The following is a 24,456-nucleotide window of genomic DNA, read 5'->3' on the forward strand; positions in this document are numbered from 1 at the left end:
AGGTAAGTTTCCTTTGTTAATAGGAACAAAGAGTGACTTGAACCAGCTTTTGAGTTGCTGTAACTAATAATCTTCATGTTTCTAGAAGCTCCCTCTGGAACATAAAGTTAGAATGAGTTTTTTTTTTTTTTAATCAGATCTGGGGGGTTTATTTTTCTGAAGACAGCTACTTTTGGTGCAAAATAAAGATTTTGAAAGGTAAAACTGAAAAATCCCATCTTTGCACCCAAAAAACTAATTAGCTTGAGAATGCAAATGCTTATATTTGGGTAAATGGATAAGAGAGAGAGAGGATATTAGATTAAAATAAATTAAAGAAGGCCAGTTCATGTGGGAATTGTGTTGAAATGAAGTGCTTCTAATGAATCAGGGCATCAAACATTTTACTCAGTCTTCTGCTTCTAGTGAACTCTTCATTAATCTTTGTGGACTCAACAAATTTTGGGAATTAATTGGTGTATTTAGCATTTTGCCTTGCTTCAAGCCCCATTACACTTGGTTGGATATAAAGTTGCCATGAGGAAATAATGAATTAATATATAAAATATAGAGCTAGAAAAGGTTTAAGTGTAGGGGTTTTTTGTGAATGTTGGGCACAGCTTAGATTCTGTGTGGTTACTGGTTTCTTCCAGGTTCTGAAAGATAGCTGGAATGTGACCTATATGTAAAGATATCCAGTATTTGCAGATACAGATGTTCAAGAGACTGCTCCTACAGACTTGCTTCAGTTCAGACTTCTTCTAAGCTAGCACTTGTTTGCAGTCTGTCCCTCCAGGGGAAGTGTCTGGCAGGCATTGTAACTTGGATGTGCTGTGACACACTCCATGACCCGTACTGCATGCCTTTGTTACACTATAGTACTGCAACAAAACCAGACTTGCTTTTTTTTATCCCCTCTTCTCAAATGTAGGTTGGGGGCTGCTGCAGTCTTAACGTCTTTTCTGTACGTGACAACAGATTATCTCGAATTCCCTCTGAGATTTCACAGGCCACTGAACTTCATGTCCTGGATGTTGCTGGAAACAGGCAAGAGAATTTTGTATTTTCATGTTCTTTTGCTGTATTTGCTTAATTCTTTCTGATAGCAAAATACACTATGTCTAAGAGTAATAAAAAGCCAGTTATGGCATTCATTTTAGTGTTACTGTTGAAATTGTCAAAATAGTCTTTCCCCTGGGCCAAAAGTAGCATAAATTATGTGGTCATGAGTGTGGTTTTTGGATAACTTTGACCTTGAGGAAGAGAGTAGATTTTTTTTTTAAAAAAAAACAACTCTGGATTCTTATATTTCTGAATTGAAACTGAGAATCTAGGCAATGGATAGAGCTTGAGGTAAAGATGCCAAGCTGTAATGTCCAGTGGCAGCAATATTGAATGTTTTATCTTGATGATACTGTGTGAGTAACAAGGAAGACACTTTGAGACCTTGCAGCTTCTCACAAATCTTAGTGCTTCAAACATCTACATGCAAAAGTGAGTAGATTAAAGCATAAACCAGCAAATCAGTTCAGTTTCTTAGTAGGAAGTTAAATGAAAAAAAAAAACAAAAACCAAAATGGAAGAAAAGTGAATGGCATCTCATCTATGCAATATAATTTTCTCACAGGCACTTAACGTATTTCTCTTTTGGCCACTGTTTACATGTAAAGCTCCTGATGGGAAGCAGCTGCCTGCCTTCCAGGGCACTGCAGTAGAGAAAGCTCAGCATAGTTCTACCTGTTATTCAGCTTCAGAGGATTCTAAAGTTATAATGAAGTTAAGCTGCAGGTTTGTTGTTTTTTTGTTGTTTTTTTTTTTTTTTTAAAAGAATGGAGTAGTTGGAATTGATGACTACTGCAATGCCTTCTATTAGAGGCATTAATTTCCATCCTGTTTGTTCCAACTCAGCCATACATACTTGAGTTGACTTCATGACCATCTATTAAGTCTCCCAGGGATTGCCCTGACTTTTTTACTTTGTTTTTTTGAACTAGGCTGACGTATCTTCCCATTTCACTCACTACCTTAAAGCTGAAGGCTTTGTGGTTGTCTGATAACCAGTCCCAACCTCTGCTGACATTTCAGACTGACACAGACCCTGAAACAGGAGAAAAAATTTTAACGTGTGTATTACTTCCTCAAATGCCTTCTGAGCCTGGTTGCCAAGGTAAGTGCCTAGAGTCAGCGTTTCATTATGTATAGAAGTATTACTTCATTGTTTACTGAGCTGTCCCATGAAGGTTTGTAAAACATACATAAGCTCTAGTAAAGAAATGTAGCAAAATTCTGGTTGAATTTTTAATATTAAACATTTTTTTTTCTATTATCCTACTAGTCTTCAGAAGACTTGCAAACTTGGAACTGAATGTTACTGAAAGTACAGTGACAACAGCTACAATAAATGAAATACAGATCTGGAAGAAAAATAATTACTCATATCACTATTTTGAGACTTGCCAGTGGGCCCAGTAGTGGTATCCATATTTGTGTACATTGATTATACATCTTATATATATATTACTTTTTTATATATATATATATGGAAAAAAGGTGGTTTTCCAACTGCAGTCTCTTTACCAGCAAAATAAATTTCTAGCAAATAGTAAAACAGTGGAATTTTTACTTTTTAGCAAGCTAATTTTCTTTCAGGCAGAGGTGCCATACAGTAACTTTGTTATATTCATTAACAAGTGTAGAGTTGCAGTATAAGTTGGTTTTCCCTTTTGTGATGAAACTTGCCTCTGAGCCAGGTGGAACCATAAACTCTTTTGTTGGCTCTGTTGCTACTCCAGTAACTTCTGAATGGTTTTTGTCCTCAAACTTTCAGAGCTGTGTGTGAACATTCAAGGGGATTCATCTGAGCTAATATTTAAATTTCTGCTGTAATGACTGGAGAGTAATTTATCCCATCCAAGAATGGACTTGTGAAAGAAAATCATGTAGATCCTTCTCCACTGAGTGCAAAGGGATCTGAGGAGAAAAGTTCAGCTTTTCAGTGGGTATCTGTATTGTAGATACCCAGACTTAATTTCAGTGTTTCAATGGTATATGGCTGGAGCAAATAGAAACAATTTAAACAGTAGGAGTGTAGAAGTGTCTCTGTTTTCAGCTCCTGGATTTTAAGAATAGTTAATTTTAACCCCTTTAGAATTAGAGAGGATTAAGCTAGTTCAAGAAGAGTAACACAGATTGACTTTCTCTAAAGGCCATACTACTAGAAATTAGATTTCCTCCTCTCCGGAAGAATCTCATAGCTTCAAGGGTGGAAGGCTTGAAATTTAGATTGTTGGATGTGTATACCTAGCAATACTGAAAGGATGAGGTTAGTAAAAGCAATGATCCTGTGTTATGGAATGCCATTCAGAGAACTGCCTAATGTCAGCTGGCAGCCATGTTCAACAAGAATTGAGTTACATAACCAGTACTCTAAAACTCTGAAACAGTCCAAGTACAGAAATACCTAATTCATACAGAAACCATTTTGTGCATGTTGTTGATAACAGAAAACTAATGCAAGTTCTGTTTTCTTCCAAAAACAGTAGAAATAGCCACTTGTAAGTATTGGGTGAGTGATTGTTCAGATACTACAGCTATGCACAATATAGCATGTTGATTATGTGACTTCACATGCATGTTGCTGTGAATCTTGAGTTACATTTTCCTATTCTAACAGATAACCTACCACGATGTGGTGCGTTGGAGAGTTTGGTAAATGAAATGTCAGATGAAACATGGAATGAGCGGGCAGTGAACAGAGTCAGTGCAATTCGCTTCTTAGAAGATGAAAAAGATGAAGAGGAAAACGAAATGGTATGTTTCCTAAGCCTTTGGATACCTCCAGACAGTGTGACATTATTGAAGAAGTATAAAAAGTCTCTGAGCATTCTTGCTGTACATATTTCAGCTTGGACTGCATGCTTTGTGTGTACATCTGGAGAAGGAACTGTTCGTGTTGGCTGCTGCAACTTTTTATGTTGACTTGAAATGCCTTTGTTTTTTCTGCTTTAAATATAGCTTTTATATTCTGATGCAGGACAGTCTTCTGCTTTGCTTTGTGTTCCTCTGTCTGCTCATAATGTTTTCTTTCCGGAAAGAAGATGGAATCTTTTCTCTGCATCTGTGAAGCTTTACTGCCTGAAGGCATATAGAGTCTAATTTAGGATCCCAGCACTCTGGCATGTGTCTCCATTAAGTTTGCCATTGTTTGTCTCTTTAATTTCTATTTCAAATCGTTCTTGCTCTCTCTCTCATTCTTTTTTTTTGTTTTTTTTTTGAGCTCCACCATTTACATTGAACCAACCATAGTGTCCATAAACAGTAGGAATGTTGCTCATTAGTTTTCCACTTAAACAAAGGATGTGGGAAAATCTGTCACTGTACATAAGACCTCTCCATTAAGTTGGGCTCTGGATATCCTGAAGATGAATACACAACATGATCTGTAGTTTTACTAGCTTCTATTAACAATTAAAACTCCTGGTAAAGTTTAACACTGCTTCAGTCACATTTTCAATGTACTTCTCTGATGCTCTAAAACGTTGCTGGTGGTTCTTGTTAGAGCTCAGTTTGAGATATTTCAGGGCACTGTCTGGATTGTTTTAGTTTAAAAGTGACCATAAAAACTCTTACTTTAGTTTGGAAATGAACAGGTAGGGTAGTTGCTTACTCCAAAGCAGTAGAAACAAAATGTCTCATAACAGCCATTGTTCACTGACAGATAAGCAGCATCATTCTGAACTTCCTAACAACCCTGCAGTCCCAAGAACGTCCACAGAGTAGTGAGGGCTCAGGTGTTGAAGATAAGTGCTTGATTTGCCTGATTTGAGGCAAGAGCCTTTCTAGGGGAAAAAAGTTCATGATCTTACTAAGTAGAAAGAAGGGCAGATTTCTGAAGCAGTCTTGACCAAAACACCCACTTGTGGGTCATCAGTTCTGCTGTTTGAAACTCTGCACAGTTTACATGCATGCCACTAAAATGTCATTGCATGTATACATGTATTACACGTATATTGTATTTGTGGTGTTGTGTTGGTCTCCAGCCTGGATGCTAACTGGAATTTTTGTGAATCTTGTTTTCCTTGTGAAGGTTTCAGCACAATGATATACATTCTTCTGTCTAAAGTGGGAGAAAAGTACTCCCTCTCAAGGTGCTTGTTCTCAGTTAACTGAAGAACCAGACTGTGTGCTGGGGCTGAAAGGCAAATGGAGCTCCACACAAACACTATTTCAAACTGTAAAGAGATCCTGTGGGATTCTTTCAAAATCAGTTGAGTGTTTTAAGTGTGATCTTAAATCACTTGTATGGTTTTGGGGAGAAAAAAATCCTCAAGTATAGTTATGAAAGAATCTTCACCTCATAACTTGTAATTGTACTTCACTTGAGTGACTTTCAGATTAGTAGTTCAAAAGAGGGCAAAATTTTTTCTTAGAGCCTTCTTAAAACCTCTTTCCCTGTCTTCATAAACAAGCAGCTTTTAAAGTAATGCTCAGCACAGAGCATCCTAGTTTGAAAAGGAAAAGGGGGAAAAAAGGAAAAAAAATGATACTTAGTATTTGGTATGTGAATGCTGAAGCCTTGAAAGTGTATGTTGTTTTTGCAGAGAGACAAAGGCAAAACCACTTATTGCACTGTTTATTTTTAGAGAACACTTCTAAGGCGAGCCACTCCACACCCTGGAGAATTAAAGAACATGAAAAAGACAGTGGAGAATTTACGGAATGATATGAATGCTGCTAAAGGACTGGATTCAAACAAAAACGAGGTCAATAATGCCATTGACAGAGTGACCACTTCTGTGTAGAGTTTCATCTCCAGGTTTTACCTCCTGTGTCTTCCCCTGCTGTTGAAATGTTCCTGTTGTCTCCTGGGACCTCACTGAGCCCCTTCTTGTTTTTAACCAGAACCTGATTCATCGTCTCCATACACATGAAAAGTGCGGCCTGCTGGAAGAAAGTGCCTTATTTCATCCAGGCAGTGAACCAGTAATTTCCAAATCGATATTGTACTTTTAATAGTCCTAGGCTTTTTTAAGTGTAATACACTATTGTATGCAGAATACAATATTTTTGTCTTAAACACAGGGGAAATAATGCTTTTCTTTTCTAGAGTGCTGGGATATCTTCTTCCCAGTGGCTGGATGTGCTGGTGAGAAATATAGTTTTGTGGGAAATTGATACACTTTTTTATTTTTTGGCAGCTCAGATGGTGTAAATTTTAAATTTTTGTATAGGACTTTCATAGCAAGATGATGTATTTCATTTTTAAGAGAAAATTTATCTTGAGCGGTACATATTTTAGTATTTGTGGAAGAGAACAAGTTTCATGGACAACTGTATTCATTTGTTTGTACCACCCATTGTGCCTTATTGTGTCTGGTATGTCATATTAGTCTTAAATATAGCAATTCTTGAGGAAAGTGAGTAGATTTGGTCTCCTGCTTTAGATATGTTTCTCTTCTTGGACGGTAATTTGTTGGGAATTTTACAGCAGAGAACTTATGTTTATATTACGGGATCTTAGGTTGTGAAGCACAAATGTTAGTTTTGTTGTAAACAGAATTAAGATTAAATGACCAAACAGCTATTGTTTATTACATAATGCACTCACACTTTAATTTAGTTGTAATGAAACATCTTGGTTTGGATGCCTTGTTGCATTGCAGTCACTAGAAATTCATGCTTCCATTGCTTTTTTTTTTTTAAAATGTGCCATCTGTAAAATAACTTGAAAAACAACACGATAGACTTTCAGAAGCACAGTATGAAATTAGTTTTATGTATTACATGAGAAAGCATGATTCTTTCAAGTGCTTTGGTGGTTTTATAAAAATTTATAAAACCATAATAAAAACATCTTTAAAAGCTTCAGTAGATGTGATGTATCATTAAAACAGCAATTAAAGTGTCTATACATCAATGCTATCCTTGTTACTGTGTTGCACTTCAGTTGTCCAATGCTGATTTCAAGGTCTCTGTGGATTCTGATTTGTTTACAAAGGTAGGTATTAAGTGAGTTGAATTCAGTAAATAACAATTTTGCAAAAGCCCGTAAAGACTGATGTTGATGTCTCTGGATTCTTGTGCCATGAGCTAGCAAAGACCACTGGCTGGTTCAGTGCAGGGACTTCAGGTGCAGAGCAAAAATGTCACCTATTTAGTATTAGATAATGCAATGAACCTAAATTGCAACAAAATGAAAGACCTGAAGGTTTATGTGGCTAACCATGAGCCTTTTTCTACTGAAAATTTTTTACAGTAAGTGTTGGTTGTATGAGGGTATCTGGGAGAAGATAGAAAAGAAGGACTGGGAAGTCGTAATAACTTGTGTTCAAATTAATACCTACAATATGTGATAATTTTTCAGTTTAACTCTCAGTTTTCATTTGAAGCTTTTATAAAAGGGACCGCTGTCTTTTTTTATACTGAACAAGTAGATATTTTAAGCCATCTACAAGTATTCAAATCTAACTTGTCAAAACACATTAGTTTTCATTTCTCTTCTGAAAGATTCCTCATTTAAACTTCAAGACATGGTTTTGCAGGAGGGTGCTGAGGTTTGTAGATGTTAGGTCAGTTCAGTGGTAGTGCAGTCTTACTGTTCCCAAGGGAGAGTTCTCCTAGTTATTCTTGGTAAGCTGCTGTTAAAATAAAAAAATCAGGTTTTCGTACAGCTGACTCTGGCCTTGGGTAGAATTTTCTTTTTAAAATACTTACTGGAATTGACAGAAGAAAAGTTTAAAAATGTAGGAAACCCTGTACCCAGAGTCCAAGTAAACAGCAACAAACCCATTTGAGATGAAAAGAAGTTCCTAAAAAAAGGCAGTTCCTGAAAAAAACCAAAGGCAGCAAAAGTCCGTGATGCCAGTTTTTCATTTGGAGGCTGTGGCTTGCTTTGTTTTTAGTGTCTGCTTCATCAGCAAGATGAATGTGTAAAGCCTGGATTTGGGCCTTGCCTGACCTGCCACCAGATAAATATAATTAATTGCCCTTGTGCACCTCCTGCTGCAATCAGAACAAGATGTAAATCTTGTTGCAGCTGTGTGATACACGCTCTGTCGCTTGGCCTTTGCTTTTCGGACGACATTCCAGAGGGCTCGTGGAATCTGCTGCAGCCCACAAACTCACCTCAAGGCAAGCACTACTTGCTGCATCCACTTTGGCACAAAGTAACTGGTCAGCAGTCAGTGTTTTTTACTTCGGTGATTTTTAAATCCATTTTTATTTTTGTAATAGTATAAGGAATATTTGTTGTGGTTTCTCTGGCTAAAGATAAGTAAGTAGGTGATCTGGGCTGGTTGCCTTCATTTGGGACAGTTTCACATTCTTGTACCCAAGGGTGGCTGGCATTGTCTCCTTGTGGTCATCTCAGTCTGAGATGGGTGGTATGAATTGCATATTGATGGTGTTTGCCTCCACTGAGTTGTAAAAGAAAATTAATTGAGCTCAGACTAGAATACAACAATTGCTTAATGAGAGGTTAGAGGAGCTGAAGTCTATCATCAGACTGACCTGCTACTATCTGCAGAGGAGTGTTGGCATTCCTTGCTTTTCACTGCCATTACTCTTCACTTTGTTAACCTCTGTAATGGAAGTCTGAAATTTTTTTTATTTTTATTTTTTAATTTTTTTTTCAGCCAGCATCTGGGGAGAGATAAAGGAATAGGTGTATTTTTCAGGCTTCTACAGTCTTACTGTGTAGCACTCTTTCTCATTTATGTCTTTTGTTTATGCTTTTGAGTGAGGCAGTTTGAGATTCTGCTGTGCTGCCGGTAGTTCAGCAGTGTATACAAGGTAGTGTAGTGTTTGAGTCTGGCAGTAAGTGTAATTTCCAGGGTACACCTTGAGGTATGGCAACAGCTGCTAGTGGTATGGATTAAGAGCAGATGAAGTGTTGTTCTTCAGGGCTGACAAGATGCTGGGATTCTTGCTGTGCAAACAGAGACAAGTGGCTCCCCTCTCTCTCCTCCTAATGCTGGTTCAGAGTGACTTGCATGCCATTCTATTTGATCAAACCTCCATCAGCCTAGACCTCACAAGTCTCTCTCATCTCTTGAGTGATCCATGTGTGTGCCATTTTGTAAAGTGGTTGAAGTACCCTTCTCCTCCCAACAGCGTTGATAATGTTGTGGGCAGGTTTAACTGTGTTTTATTGCCAGAAAGAGTTGACAACACATGTGCTGAAGAAGCAATGTCTGTCCTTGAAAGCAGGAGCCCTCTCTTCCCATTCTCATTTTGTTTTCTCTTGCTGATGCTGTGAGGAGCCTGAGTAGGAAATACGATGATGGCTTTTTTCTCTATAAACTTTTCCTACTTTACTTTGTCTTTTAAGAGGTGGGTTTAATGCAAAGAGGCTACAGAATTTGCATGCTGTTTTATTAGCTGTGAACAGGTGACCAGAGAAAATCAACTGACCATAGTGGTGGAGTGGATTTAATATTAGCCTTCCAGTTACTGCATACAAGTTCTCTTTATTCAAAGTCACAATTCCTAGTCTTAAAAGAATAAGAAGACAAAAGGCACTCTTGTGCACCTGTAGTTAGTGTAGCAATGTGTGTTGCTTTAGGCTTTTCCCACAATTTCCATGTAATTTATGTGTTGAGATTATTTTTCTGGCTTAAGTTCCATACTTCTGATAATCAGTGTATTGTAGGAAAGTGTGTGCTGGAAACTTGCATAATGCTGTTCTTTCCAGCAAGTGACTTGTTTGTATCCTGCTCAACCTGCTTCTGGTCTAGCACTGATGCTTTACTAGTGCTGGGTGTACAGCTTTTTGCTGATTAGCTACTTAACAGGTTTCGCTACTTGGAACTCATAATTTCAGCTTTTAAGAGAGAGTAGTGATGCCAAAAATTTAATTTTCTTGAAAGTGCACTTTTTAATATATTGGTTGATACTATTCAGGTTTGCTGTAAATGTCTGCCTGCCACTGATGCAGAAACACACAATTTATCAAAAATGTCATGACCTTTTGCTAATGAAGAATTCACCACCATTCTTTGCCTTGACTCCAGAAAATAAAATTACTTTGGTTTTTCAATTGACTTGATAAGAGTGTTTCCCATCTTCGGTTTGTGACAAATACACAAATCTATTTCTGTGCTTGGGTGGCTGTCAGGGAATATGACAAAAGCTGGTCTTGACTATCAGTAATTGTTTTGGGTGTTCCCTTTATCCTGAAGCAATTGTGAAATTTTCAGAGGGACCGTGCCTCGGTCTTTTATTTTCAAGTCAGGAGTATAATCGTTATTCCATCAGCTGAATGAAGAATGTGATTTATTTTTTTTTTCCAAAGTGAGTAGCACATGCCTGGTTTGAGGAGAACTGTGAGCTGCTTTGCAGAAGCCACCCTGTCTCCTCTTCTGGTGGGTATTGCAGACATTGTTTGTTTTATTCCCTCTTGGGAAGCTCTTGTGGCAATGGGCTGGTCAGTCACGGGTTCTGCCAGAGCAGAGCACTTGGAGGAGGGAGCTCAGTGGGTGCAGCTGGACTGTGTGCTAACTTCAGGTGTGAGGGTTCATGGCAGGCTGATTTTGAATGTGTGGCCTGTTGAGGGTGTTTGCCGCTAAATATTGTTGTAATTAGTCCATGAACTCTGAGATCTTAACAAGTAGCTTATTTTTTTCCCACGAGAAGACCTCTCCTGAAAATACAGCATCACTATTATCCATGGAGAGGACTGTGTGGCTCCTCAGTGATGTTTCAGAGAAGGGTTTTAGCAAACCTTGCTTGACATTAAAACCAGGAAGTGGACATCTGATGTGCAGTAACCTTTGACACTGTTTCTCTGATGTGCTCATCTCTTGCTGGGGAATGTTGTCTTGGCTGAAATCTCTGTACAGCTGCTGATAACAGCCAAACACAAAATGTTAGCAACGCTCACTGCCGAAGACGAGTGCTGACTGCAGTAACTTTCCTCAAGATCCACATATGCATACAAAGCTTGGAAATACCAAAAAATGTCAGCAGCTTGGCTTTCAGTTTGTAAGCGTCCCCAGTATAATACAGAGAAAATTTTAGTTGGACACAAAACTTCAAAGTGCTTCAAAGTCCTATTTTCTTTTGCTCCTGAAGCAAACTTGGGCAAGTTGTGGGAATGTGTTTGTGCTGGAAATAGTGTGATTCTATGATCACTCTGAGTAACTTGCCAGTTTTACTCAATTCCAAAATAAACGGGCTGCTTTAAATCATTCTGTACAGCTCACAGGAGATAGGATTGTCCTATGTTTCTGGAACATTAAACATTATAATCATTACTACATGACTATAAACATGAGTGAATTTCTTTATAATTTGTTAATGGCATCCTGGACTTCCACTAAGCAACTTAAAGTAAAATCCAAACTAACTAACAAAAAAAAGGTTTATTTGAATTTTACTGATTACTTTTCTTCATTTTCTTCATTCAGAAGGGGAGAAAACTTCAAGTCTGAAGAGCATTTGCATGTAGGATAACCTACAGCAATTTTTAAAAATTGTACTTTCAGGAAACTTAAAAGTCTTATCTGGATAGTTAACACTTCAGTATCTGAGTTCGAAATTAAATTGTGTTTTACTGCTAGCAAAGTGCATAAGGCTTGCTTCCATAATCAGTTCAGGCAGCTTTTACACTGCCTCTCCTCTTGTGGAAGCCTTTGTTTCAGCAGCATTTTATTCACCTTTTGTTTCATGCAAATTGCACACTTTCTTCTAAGCTTTCTTAGAAAGTCTTTTGTACTTTAAAAAGGAAATGAGTCTGAGATAGTTTTTGATTAGTAGAATGTGTTATGTGTAGTTGTACTTGGAAGCAGAGAAGTGTTTATGTTCTAGGAAATGGCATCTTTAAAACCATTTTTTCTCCCATAATTGTGCTATTTAAGCAAATAATCTTTTAAATAGAAAAGTAGGTGAGAATATGTGTTTGGGGTTTTGAGCTGAATTGTAGTGGCAGGTGTATGACCATTGAAGTGTTCTAGGTAACTGGATTCTACTTGCCAGTGGAGACCAGGCTGTGGCTGTGTCACTGTGATTTCAGTATGGTGCTTCAGAGACATGGGTGGCTTTCATATCTTGGCTTTTATTGTTACGCTGTTTGGATTCTCTTTCACTTACCAGAATGTTTTAGGGTGATACATAGCATTTGCACACTTTTGTTTCCTGGGGAAATTCATTCTCTAGGGCATTTGTTAGTGAGATCTTATCAAAATAGACACCTTGTGCTTTATGAGAACAATTTGTCCTCTTAACTGCAGGGGTATGATACAGAGCAGTAGTTATGTTCTGGAGAGACTGCCTTTGAAAAGATGAAAAACATGTTGAAAAGAGGTAAAAACGTCACTTGACTTACTGGTGAATTACTGAAGCAAAATGATCTGTTACCAATCCGTTAGGCTCATTAACAGCGAAGGGAGAAGAAAAATGTGTTTCCATGGAACATAATAACTGCTAGGCTGATAAATATTTTCTCCCTCCAAACACTTGGTGCTTTTACAAAATATCAGTATTACACTGCCCACACACCCATGAAGCTTAAAGTCCTAAATACAGAATTTGCCTTCTTTGCTTCATTCCAGTTACTTTTAAGAAAATGTAAAACTATTTGTATCTCACTTTGTGTTTGCTGCTAATGACTGAAACCAATCACGTTTTTAATCTTAGCTTCCCCATGTATGAAACACAAGAAAGACTTCCAAACTCTACCTGTGTAGTAAGAAGACCAATTCAAATAGAATCTGTAAAATTCTCTGAGGAGAACTGATTTTTCTTTCTTCATATTAGGATATTTGCCTGTAGCTTCCTATCTCAAAGCATGGTCCTGTAGTAGTTAATAACATGAGAATGAGCTAATAAATTTCCGGAAGCTTTTTAAGAGACCTTCATTTTTGAAATCTGCTGTTACCTGAATGATGGGGTGATGGAAGCTTCTTGCCTATCTAAAGCAATTTTCATTAATACATCAGAATAAGGAATTGGCTTCTTCTTTCATCAAAAACCAAGTTGTAAAAAGCAATTGAGAATTAAGATTTGTTTATAAAATAATACTATCCTGCACTCGTAAGCAGTAGTGTTCGTTAGCTTGGTTTCTCCATTTTAATCTGTGGAAGTATAATTCATGTGGTGTTTTGCATATAGCAGGTACTTGCAAATGTGGACTAGAAGACATTTCTAGTTGTTCCGTTTGATTTCATCTTTTGCTATTGATACAACCAAATAATGAAACTGCTTTCATAAAATTAATGCTATCCACAGTACTGTGTAGAACTGGTGAAAATTCTTTGCCAGAATTGTTCTGTTGTTTCTATTTTACTTTGTAGTACTGTAGATCAAGAATATTAAAGACTAAAATTTTTGGGGTTAGAGGTGTTAAGCAGGTGAAGCATCCTGTCATAGGAGAAGGCAGACAGGGAGCAGGAGTGCTCTGTAGTTTTGTGTTCCCAGCTGGATTTCAGAGGGCACAGGGATGTAAAATGTTAATCACCATGCTCCTTTGCATACAGGAGGCTGCCATTGCAGCTGATTGTATGCCTAAAATGATGAGGGGATTGCCATCATAAGCTTAATTTGAAATACCTGTTTGTTACTTTGCCAGAATAGACTTTTGCTGGTTTTACAGAATTTGGCAGGCTGAGTTTGAGAAGCTGTTGTTTAGGATTAGGGATCAGGGTCAAACAAGGATGAGATATTTTCTTGGAAGAAGCTAAATGCTTCACTGTAGCCATGTTTATTTTTAGAGTGAAATTGCTTTATGACTTCCTAACGGGCTTAAAATTTGTCAAGGATTTAAGCTGTGTCTTGAAATACCCTGAATATTGAGAGGTGTCACATTAGCTATTCTGAAATGCAACAGTCCAAGCCAATGGCAAAACAATTTCACCTGGTGTATTGTTTATCTGATTAGAATTGCTGTCCTCCTAGTTAGTATTCACAGAAAGCAAAGTTTCTGTTTAAGGGCATCATGTTTCCTTATTCAAGGATATCAGGAGGTAATCCTGCCTTGCATTTTGAATTGTGAAGAGGAAAGGAAGTCACTGCTGTGTTGTGATTGCTTGTGCTGCTTTCCCATTGATAAACTAAATTGACAATCAACTCCAATGTCCTGAGCAATGTGGTTTAGCATAACCAGAAATACAGGCTATTTATCGGCAAATAGCGATATTCACCAAGTGTCAGTGCAGTTCAAAATGTGGTTTAACAGAATATTTCCTGCAGGAAAAGGCCAATCACACCTTCCTTGTATAATACAAATAATCCTGTGATGGGGTTATCATCTTTCCAAGACTCACAGAAAGGTCTGTGGTGTTTTCCAATGGGACACTGGGATACTGTCCATTTCCATTTCCTAGTGTTTTCAGCCATCCTACAGCTGAAAGCAAGTGAAGAATTCCAAGGGACCGACCTTCTTTTGCAGCTGAAGATGAATCAGTGTGTCCAACATGAACAGTCTTGTCCTATTTCCTTGCCTTTATCCACCTTAGATCTAATAGGAGATGGTGACATCTGGGTTGTTGGTAGCAGCAGCAACAACAGCTGTGTGTGTTTGTAAACATAACCATTTTGCATTTGAAAAGGAAAATGGAGACTTAAAGAACTCTTAAATTATAATCCAATACCTGTTAAAACATGTGGAAGTCACCATGTGCTTCTGACTGCTCCACCACAAGCTTGTTGAAAATTGTTTTTGTTAGTTTATTTTCTCCATTGGTGTATCTTAGTTGTTTGGTGACAGGCTGCTTTTTGCCATTGGATTTGTATCACTGTAAGAAAATGCAGAAGTGAGATTTAAAGAAACCTTCAAAGAAAAATAAAGGCTACTTTGAAAAATTACTTCTAAAATTCAGTTAAACTTAGGTAGGTAGGCAACCTTGAAACAACTTGTCATGTATAAACTTCTGAGTGAGAAAGGTGGAGTATTTTGGATGCAAATAAGTAATGGACATTTTGGAATAACTGAACTACAATCACTTCGTAAATCAGCAGTCTTTACAGGATCAGTTAAGTGTTGTGCTTTCTATACAACAAATGAAACGTTTTGTTTAATGAATAATGAAGAGGGGAGTGACTTAATATGATTTTTTTTAACTTGGGTAATGAAACGAGACGGTCACTAAAGGTCTAAGTACTCTTGTTTGTTTTCGTAATAGTACACTTTATTGAAGACTGTTGTTGATCATTAATTCTTCTTTATGATGCTGAAGGTTGGCTTGGTCCTGTGCTCTTGTAAGTCCTTAAAGGTTTCCACTATTTTCAGCAGCCTTTGCTTTCTCTTTGTATCACCAGTAATGCCCATCACCTGGAAAAGTGTCTCTGTGAGGATGAAGGTACCTCTAAAGGTAAAAAAGGGAAACAAGTATTTGCAAGAATCTAAATTACCTTGCAGAACTTGCCAGGCAGTTTTTGCGCTTAAATACCTCAATCACTGTCTTAAAATTTATTCATTGCCCTTTTTATAATGTTCTTTTTCTCTCAGGACTCTATTAAGTGGCTTCCCAAGTCTCCTAAACTGTACAGTGGCTGTAACTGGAGCTCCCAAGGCTCTCGCTGGGCCTCGTTTAAAGGAAAGGAAGGTTTTCATGGTGGTAGCCTGTACAAATTCAGCTCTGCTAATGGAAAATGGAGAGAAGGAAGGATCAGTCCTGAGCAAGAAGCGGAGGAACTTGAGGATCCTGATGATGTAAGTAGTCCTGAAACTGGGAGAGACAATGTGTATCTGTGAAGAGTCTTTAGGTGCTCACACTGCTGTGCCGGAGAGCATTTTGGGTTTATGGGACCAGCACTGCTTATACTCTCATGTCCTTGCTTGTGCAGAGGCTACAGAGCTATGTTCAATGTTTTATTCCTTCACTTTGCTTGCAATTAATCCATCCAGCACTCAAGAGTACAGTTCATCCTGCAGTTTGAGTAACCTGAGCAATTATGAGACACGTTTTTTACTTTACTCCTACTTGTATCCCCAGTCCACAAGGTCCCTCCATCTCTTTTCAGGTTGTTGGCGGCACTTGGGGCTCAGCACCTCTCTAGGCTTGGATGGCAGAAAAGTGAGGTTGCAGTGCTCTTCCACTGCATGTTAATTTTGGGTGGTGCTCTTCCAGGATGCTGATGTCAGTGAGTCCCTGCCTACTGTAGTTTCTCCAGCCTGTGCCTGCCAGGTGTGTGTCACCTGTGTTGCTGCCTGGCTGTCCTCTTGATCCTAGCCTGGGAAAAGGAGGTGGTGATTGCACTCTTGCAGCCTTTTCCTTTCAGGGCATTGCTCACTGTTTTTGCTGATGTTTGCTGGGAGATGAGGGATGGACTGGTGCTCCTGCTCCTCTTCCAGGACCTCTGCTTCCTTCCTAGCTCCTGTGAGGGCTGCTAGTGTGCCCCCTCCTCCACCCACAGTCCTGGCTCTTGCTCGTGGCCTTCTTCCCTGGCATCCACAGCACTGCAGATATGTCCAGGTTAGTCAGCCTGGCACTGTAAAGAGAAATCTCTCTCAAGAGAAGAAAGGTAGTGAATGTTTTATGTGAGTCAAAGCTAAGCTAATTCCCTTTCCAGTGAAAATGGGAAGCAGTCATGCCTTGTATGCTTTCCCTGGGGTTGGCAATGCTTCTTTCCATCCCAGCCAAAAAGAGACTGTGGGAAAGTGCCAATATAGATTGAAAAATAAAGTGTCCAGTGGGGTTCTGCACAGCTGTTCAAGGTAATGGCACTGCTTTTTATTTTGGTATTGAACTTCCAAGCTTAGGAAAACACTTATGAGGTTTATTTTCAAAGGTGTTGATGTGTGTTCACTGCATCATTTTACAGCCAATGGAAGATAGAAGGATTTGGGCAATATGAGGATCTGATGTGACCTTAACCCATAAAATTAAGGAGGAAAAATCAGCTAAATATAAGTAAAGCATTCCTAAAATGTGAACAGAATTTGGCCATCGTGTCTGAAATTAATTTAACCCTTTGCCAGGAATAACTAGATAGCTGGAGAATATCACTACATTTTGCAGTCAAGCTTGTCTGGAGCTTTAATTGTTTGGTGGATGTATTTTGATTGTGTAATTCTCTTTTCAAGCCCTTGTGGTTTAGCTAAGCATAGGGTGACATTTTGAGCTTCTCAGTGGATCTCAGAGTAAGTTCACCCTAGAGCCAGCTGTCAGAGGAGGCTTTAGTGTGCATCACCTTTGAGGTTCTATTTCCAGAGGACTCCTAAATCACTTAAGTTTGCAGCCACTCACTGCCTATTGCACCTGAAGTCAATCCAATGACTGAAAGAAAGTCTTAGATATGTAGATGCCAGGTAGGGGCTTACCTTCCCTCTCACGCCTGTGCTCCCAAAAACGGAATGTGAGTTTTGAGAAACTCTAAGAAATACTTTATTTTCTGCATGGAAATATCTTTCCTTTGCCTTGTGTGTATGGTTCCTTCCTCCAGAACAGTGGATTCAGTGCTACAGAACTGCCAGAGGCTGCCCAAAATAGTCTTGTTCTCATGCTCCGCTGTTTTCACGGGGCATTGCAGTATTTTAGCACATATGGATATGTGTGTGTTACGTGTGCTTGTGCATGCCAGGGAGCGTAGTGAAAAGTTACATGAATCCATGTCCTCTCCCTGTTCCCACAGTTTCAACCCCAGTGTAGAGAGTAAAACATGCCCAGAGAAATAATGGTAAAATAAATCTTCGTATGTTTGTTGTAAAGTTCCAGTTTTGTCTTCAGTGAAATAAATCCTATCATACAGCAATGTGAGAATGAGGAACAAATTCATCTTAGCACGGGTAAGGTCCATGTTTCAGATTCTCCTTGCTGTTGCTTTGTTTACCTTTTTTATCTTTAACCCTCAGGAACCTATTTCCAAGTTTTCCGGCAGCCTTTTTGGTAACAACGATAGCATGAGAGATCAAAGAAATACCCGAGCAACTCTTCAAGAAAAGCACAAGCTGGCAATGAAAGGGAGGAGTCTCCCAGGATCTAACCCCAAGGTGCAGCCACCTGTGTCAGCAGCAGACAGCTTCCCCAGCGAGAGCGGCCGGGTGGCGGAGGAGCTGCGGGTGCTGGATGTGCCGCAGCCCCCGCTGAAGGTTTGGAACTGCTGCATGGGCTGGGCTTGCTGCTGGGGGGCTCTGCATGTCTGTGGGCCACTCCCTGTGGCTCTGGGGAGCTCCTCTTGGGTGAGACACTTTGTAAAAGATGCAACGAAGGGGGGACATTGCATGGCAGATGTAATGAGGCTTACCTTGAAGAGAGTAAGCTGAGGGTTGTCATTGCTCCCCATGGCGTACATGGAAAAAGAATTTGCCTTTCAAACACTCCTGCAAAGCCCACTTTCCTTGTAACCATGCATCCCACTTTATGTATCCAGCTTTGGTATTGTGAGGTCAAGTCAAAGGTACGTGCAGTTGTGCACTGAGCTGAGTCTTTGTTCAGTCCAAAGCAGTTTCAAAGCAGTGGTGACAAGTCTTGCATGTTCCAGTGTTGAAGTGTAGCACCATTTTTCTCTGGGCTGGACTCTCCAGGGGCATGTCTGCTGGTGTTCAGAGTGGGAGGAAGATTTTCAATGCTCACATAATTAATAGGCGATATTTTTGATTTATCAGGTCACTTATCCATTATAATTCTTTTCCAGGTAACCATTACTGTGTGCAGTCAAATGGGGAGTCTTGGTATTAGCATTGCTGGTGGAAAGGGCTCATCTTCATATAAAGGAAGTGATGAGGTGCATTTCATTATTCAAAATGTATCTAGTCATCTTCAGGAGTAAACTGATGAGTAGTTCCTTGAGTTATTGTGTTTTGTTGTTTGCTTTCTGAGGTTGTCCTTCATGTAACATTTCCATCTTTGTAAAGCTAACAAGGGTAAGCATAGGTAGCTTATTTCCCAGAGTAGGATCTGGCATTAGATTTTAATGGGAAGCTCCAGAAGGGATGATTTGGGAGAGATACCCAAATGTAAACCAATGATTTTGAAAAGGCAACCTGATGGCTGAAACAGTGTTGTTTAATTTTCATTTTCTGCCTCAATTTGGGTTCACTGCCTTGGCAATCCACATGCCTCTCCCATCTCATTTGCTTATTCCCATGAGCTAACTTGATTTGGAAGAAATATTTCACACATCTTCTCACTGATTTATCTTTTAAATAAATCTTTGTTTTCCAGTCTGTTCCCTATGGCACAGTATAAACAATTACTGACTTTTATTCATTGTTGTATGTGTCAACCATGGAAGCTTTTTTTCTTTTTGTCTTGCTAATGTGCTAAGGCATTTAGTTTTTAATTTTATGGAGGCAACAGAACAATAAGTCTTGAAAATTAATTACTTCCCATTTGATTTTTGCATCTAAGAACAGTGGGAGAAACTGTCACTTCTGAAACCTATGTTTTGTGTTACCAGGGGATCCTGATTGCACGGCTGCCAAAAGATGGTCCACCAGACTTGGCTGGGGTACAAGCAGGAGACCGAGTGGCTGAGGTAGATGGGTTGTTTGTCACTGTGGAGTGTGTTCTCTTGTTGTTGTCTTTAAATGAAATCATTTAGAGGTGGGGAAGATCCAGATCTAGGCTTGCCTTAGCTTTTTAGATACTTGCCATTATGATAATAACATTAAATTGTTGTATTCCTTCTTATTATGTTCTGGTTGTCAGATCTTTATGTTCAAAGTGCTCAACAAAATACTATTCACTTAAATTAATGATTTACAAAGGAAAAGAATGGTCTTAGTAAGTGGTTACGTAAGCATAAATGCAGTTGTACTTGATCCAAGAAGCTTTATTGTGACATGATATTATATTTACTAGATGACTTCATTGTAGTTGTAACATAGAAATATAAACTAAATGAGCTTGTTTCCACAAGGTAATTTTTGGTGGGAAGAGAAAAGCTCAAAATAACTCCCCTGATGGAGGCTTGCAGTGCCCAGTGCCAAGGGATAAATGTGTCTCTTGGGCTGCTCCACCTCAAGCCTCATCTTTCCTAGCAGAAGCCACTTTCTTCAGCTTCAGAATTTCCCAAGAACAATGGAAAAAAAGTGGTCACATACAGTTTTGTGTTAAACACTTTTGATGTACTGTTTGGTTTAGGAAGAGAGCCTCTACAAAATTATTTTGAGGTGAAGCTTATCCATATTTATTTCAGCTCTTGTTCTCTTAAACTGTGATTTATACTTGGTTAGATTTATAGCTTTTACTCCAGCATGGTCCATGTTGAAATAAGGTGGGATAGAGCAAGCAATATTTTATGTCTGTTAAATTGTCAGGAATAATGATATAACCTGTATCAGCCAACGACTTTAATGATGAATTAATCCACTAATTTTGTAAAACTAGGCTATGGAATTATTAGTAGAGGGAGGTGTTCCATAATATGTAAATATTGTGTTGGTTTGACAGTTCTTAAAAGGTTAATTGTAGATAAAACTTTGTATAATTTTACATATTTTTTTTTCTTTTATGAAAGGTATTGTAACAAATGGGAGAGAATGTAAATAATTCTCTACATATTTCACATTATCACTGGGGAAGAAAAACCCAGGATTATTAGTTGCTGTACCTTTACTTTCTGAGCAGAGTTTCTGGTTAAGTTAGCATCTTAAAAATCAACCCCATTGCACAGGTTCCTCCATGAGGCTATAATTATTATTTATTTTGGAGACTGTTTGGAATATACTAGGTGTTAATGTCTGTTCACTTAATCAATAGTGAAACAAGTGAAGAAGAAGAAATTTCTGTTCCGTCCAGTTCTGTCCTGCTGTTATTGTGCACATAGTTAGGATTTCTCCATCTCCCACAAGATGGCAGAATCATTCATCTGTTTAAAGAATATAGAAAATAACTGTCTGCTTTTTGAATGTGTCTGTGTGACAAGAAATAATTAATGAGGTGTGCTATAGAAATAGCTTTTTTTACCACAGGACTAATCTGTGTACAAAGAATAAGCATTTTTCTCCTGACGCTGATTGTTACAACTTCTTATTCTTGAACTGATAACTTCAACAGCTCAAATATAAAATTCACCAAAAATGGGAAACGGCAAGAATTGCAATTTTATGTGCTTTTGTTTTACAACCATATGTAACAATAGGGCCAGGTTTTTATAGAATAACTTGAGAGGGAGGGAACTCATCTTCTTAAACAGCATTCTGAAAAAAAATATGTTTCTGGTGTTTTCTTTTAAAGGCAGCCTTTGTTTCAGAGCCTGCTGCCCTTGATGCTGGTTCTACTGAAGCTTCCCCCAAGGGCAGCCCCTTCCCAACAGCCAACCATGTCATAACAGTAAGTAGGATGGCCCCAGTAAATAACAAGTCACTCTTACCTAAGATATTAGTGTTGTCTGTCATTAATGCTAGTAAGGACTGGCAGAGAACTGAACACATACCAAAGATCAGAGACCCTCCCAAGCATTTATGTGGCTGTCAGTGCCTCTGGGACATGGCTTCTGGAGGAGCTGTGCTCCTGGGTGAGCACCTGCATAGCAGAGTAGAGCTTTTGAGGCACTCTGGTTTAGGGATTTAGGGTGGTGTCCATTCCCCCTAGCTTGAGTCATTATTCTGTTGTCTGGACTCCGTCTCTAGTCAATCTAAGGAGCAGCATTTCCAGGGTCCCTGTTTTAGGAGGGAGAGGGTGAACTGCTACCTGGGGATAACCATTTTCATCTTTTGACCGGAGGGGAGCTCTTGTGTCACAGGCTAAGACATGCCTGTATTTTAGGTGACTGATGAGAGTAAGCCTACTGCACATGTCACAGAAGACAACAGCTGAGCCTGCAGGGTGGCTTTTAGGAATCCATTTTTCTGAACTTCTCTAGCAAGTTCAACTTTCATAAGACCTACCTTATTCTTGATTATGTGGCTTTACTAGGTTTACTTGGCTTTACTAGGAAGATAAAATAAGATCAATGTATCTCAATAATTAAGTTCAAAAAGCATCTTGTATGGAGCTTGATGTACTAGGAAGCAACAACTGTTTCTCCTGCAGCAAATGCCACAGGAATTCTTTGTTTGATTCCTCTTCTTTTAGTCTTTTTCAAAATCTTTCTCCATGAATACCATCCACAACCCAGGTAATGGCAAAAAAATGAAAGCATGTATATTATATAAATACTATAATTAAAGACCATATCAGATTTTATTAGCCATTTAGATAACTAATGTAATTTGTTAGTTGACTGAAAAACTCAGCAAATAGATCATGCAACTGTTTTTCTCTGGTTTCCTGTGTTAGTGACTGTGTTTGATATGCTAAGTTAGTTTTTGTCCATGAGATAGACTAAGAAAGGTTTTCCCTTCCATTAGTGCTTAAAGAAACTTATTATGAGGCCCCTGGCGTCCAACATCATCTTGTGAAACATTTCGACTGGTTTTATTTTCCAGCTGAGAACTCTTTCATCAATTTGGGTTTTTCTTTTGTCCAGTTTTACCTGGTAGCTGTTTCTTACAGTCTTTATCAGCATTGCAGGAAGCAAGAGGCTTCCTGTTAGAGGAACCACTGTTGAAAGGGTTTATTCATACATTGGTGGTGGCCTGGGTCTGTTGCAGTGGTATCTGACTTTTTGTATTTTCATCCAAAAAGAAGAAATTACTGTATTTTTATGTTGTATGCTTCCCCTTTGAAGTTCTTCAGGTGTTCTTCAGTTCTTCAGTGGGGGGAGGAGGCAGATTAGACTGAGATACTTAATTTAGAGCAGAGTACTCAGAGGGAGTCAACTGGCTGAATATGTTCCAAGTGTCAAAAGTAACCAATGTGCAAGTTCTTTTGTGAAGAAACATTTGTATTTCTGGTTTTGTTTCTTCTTTTGAAATCAAAATCTTTGTGCTGTTGTAGCAAATGATATATGTAATTGCCTGTAACCTGGAGCAGCAGTCATCATTTTTAGGGATTTTGGGCTTGTGGGGCGTATCCTGCTGACTTGGGACTGCTCAACTTTTCATCTGTTCTCACTTTGAAGTCCCTCTTATTCCTCAGTAACTGAAGGAAATCTTATTATCTGGAAAATGTTTAGAGCCTGGCTTCTCATGGGGGACTTGCTTTGCATGTTCAGATAAATAGGTGGCAGTAGGACCTTAATGCAGAATCTTCTGTGCTAGGAATATAGGAAGGTTCATTTCCTTTGTGTTTCTGCTCAGGTTTCAATAGAAGATGGTTGTGTCTACACAAGGGAGGGAAGGATTGAAGCATAATGGCAGAGAAACCAGAGTCCTATTGCTATTCTGCAAAAACTGAGTATGTGCCAGATGGTGTCATCTTTCTTCTCCCTCTCTTCCATGTCATCATCCTGCCTTTCAGCAGACCCTGTCTTCATCTGTTTATTTTTATTGAATTTTTAAAAGCATCCTGTTTGCATATACTCTCTGTGATAATATTTGTCTCATTCTTGCTAGCCACAGCCCACCCCATCTCTGAGCCTGCTGCTCTGGCATTAAAATAGGCAATGCTGCTGCCAGGTTCAGGTTTCCTCTCTGTTTCCACAGTCTTGGTTGCTCTAACTGCTTCTAAAGGCTCATTTAATTGTTAACTCATCCAGCCAAACTCAATTTCAAACCCTTTGTGCCAGCTTTAAGATTTCATGACAGTGTGAATGACCAGTAATTAATTGGACAAAAGAAATGTTCTTTCACAGTGAGTCATTGTTTTGCAAAGGAAAAATGAGAATCTTCCTTGGTTTTAATTATGATTGAGTATTTTGCTGACATGTAGATAGAGGCCTCAGAACTTTAATTATAAGTAGATCATTTTTACTTACAGTATTTTATAGACTTGCCTCGGTTATGCTAATCATACCTCAGAAATATGAAAACATATTTTACTTTGTTTTATATATATATATATGTATATATATATATGAATATTTGAATTGAACTTAAAAAAACAAAAAAATCAGGGATGTAAACCCATGCCCAGGCTGACTTTAACAGAAGGAACTTTGACTTGGATTCTGGAATCTTCATTTCCAGTTCTGTTATTGTTTCCTATCCATCCTCTCAAACTTATTTTCAAACCCTTCCTTTATTCATCTGAGCATGCAGTTACTGGTCTTCTGCCTTTGTCTCATATTGTTCATATGCAAGTCTTGAGAAATCTTACATGGATGAGAATCCCAGCAGATCTACCTTCTTCTTTTTCAGCTGATAAAGACTTTTCAGGAAAAAACCTTGATCCACTTACATTAGTTAACAATCCTGAAAAAACTTATTTTCAAACCCTTCCTTTATTCATCTGAGCATGTTGTAAACATATCAGAAAATTGAAATACAACATAAAATAAAACTTTTGTTTCTTTAGTCATTGTCTTAACTTTGTTCAATTTTAAAAGCAATGCCAGTGGAGTACTCAGGTCAGAGAAGCAGTGTAAAAGGGGACAACTGAAGTGAGATTCAGATTGTTCTTATCATGAACAAAGCCAGGTTTCTTCTTAAGCTTGTTTCAAACAGTAAAGACCTTTCTCACATCACAGTGTTTGACTGACCTATAGCACCATAAGATCTACTACTTCAAGTTTCTGATGAGGAACTGCTTTATCCCTTCTCCAAAACATTTTCAT

At 38.6% G+C, this 24,456-nt stretch overlaps 1 protein-coding gene across 1 annotated transcript in view; it reads left to right on the top strand.

The window, feature by feature from the left end:
- LRRC1 (leucine rich repeat containing 1) overlaps positions 1–6,750 on the top strand; it is a 68,521-nt gene extending 61,771 nt beyond the window's left edge. The window contains exons 11-14 of the mRNA XM_062488543.1: positions 911–1,026; positions 1,974–2,146; positions 3,653–3,789; positions 5,622–6,750. Of these exons, the coding sequence (XP_062344527.1) occupies positions 911–1,026; positions 1,974–2,146; positions 3,653–3,789; positions 5,622–5,780 (585 nt within the window). The 3' untranslated portion in view covers positions 5,781–6,750. The remainder of the gene's footprint in view (positions 1–910; positions 1,027–1,973; positions 2,147–3,652; positions 3,790–5,621) is intronic.
- The last annotated feature ends 17,706 nt before the right edge of the window (positions 6,751–24,456 follow it).

This window comes from Cinclus cinclus, chromosome 3 (genome assembly GCF_963662255.1).
Source record: "Cinclus cinclus chromosome 3, bCinCin1.1, whole genome shotgun sequence".
NCBI classification, from domain to species: domain Eukaryota; kingdom Metazoa; phylum Chordata; class Aves; order Passeriformes; family Cinclidae; genus Cinclus; species Cinclus cinclus.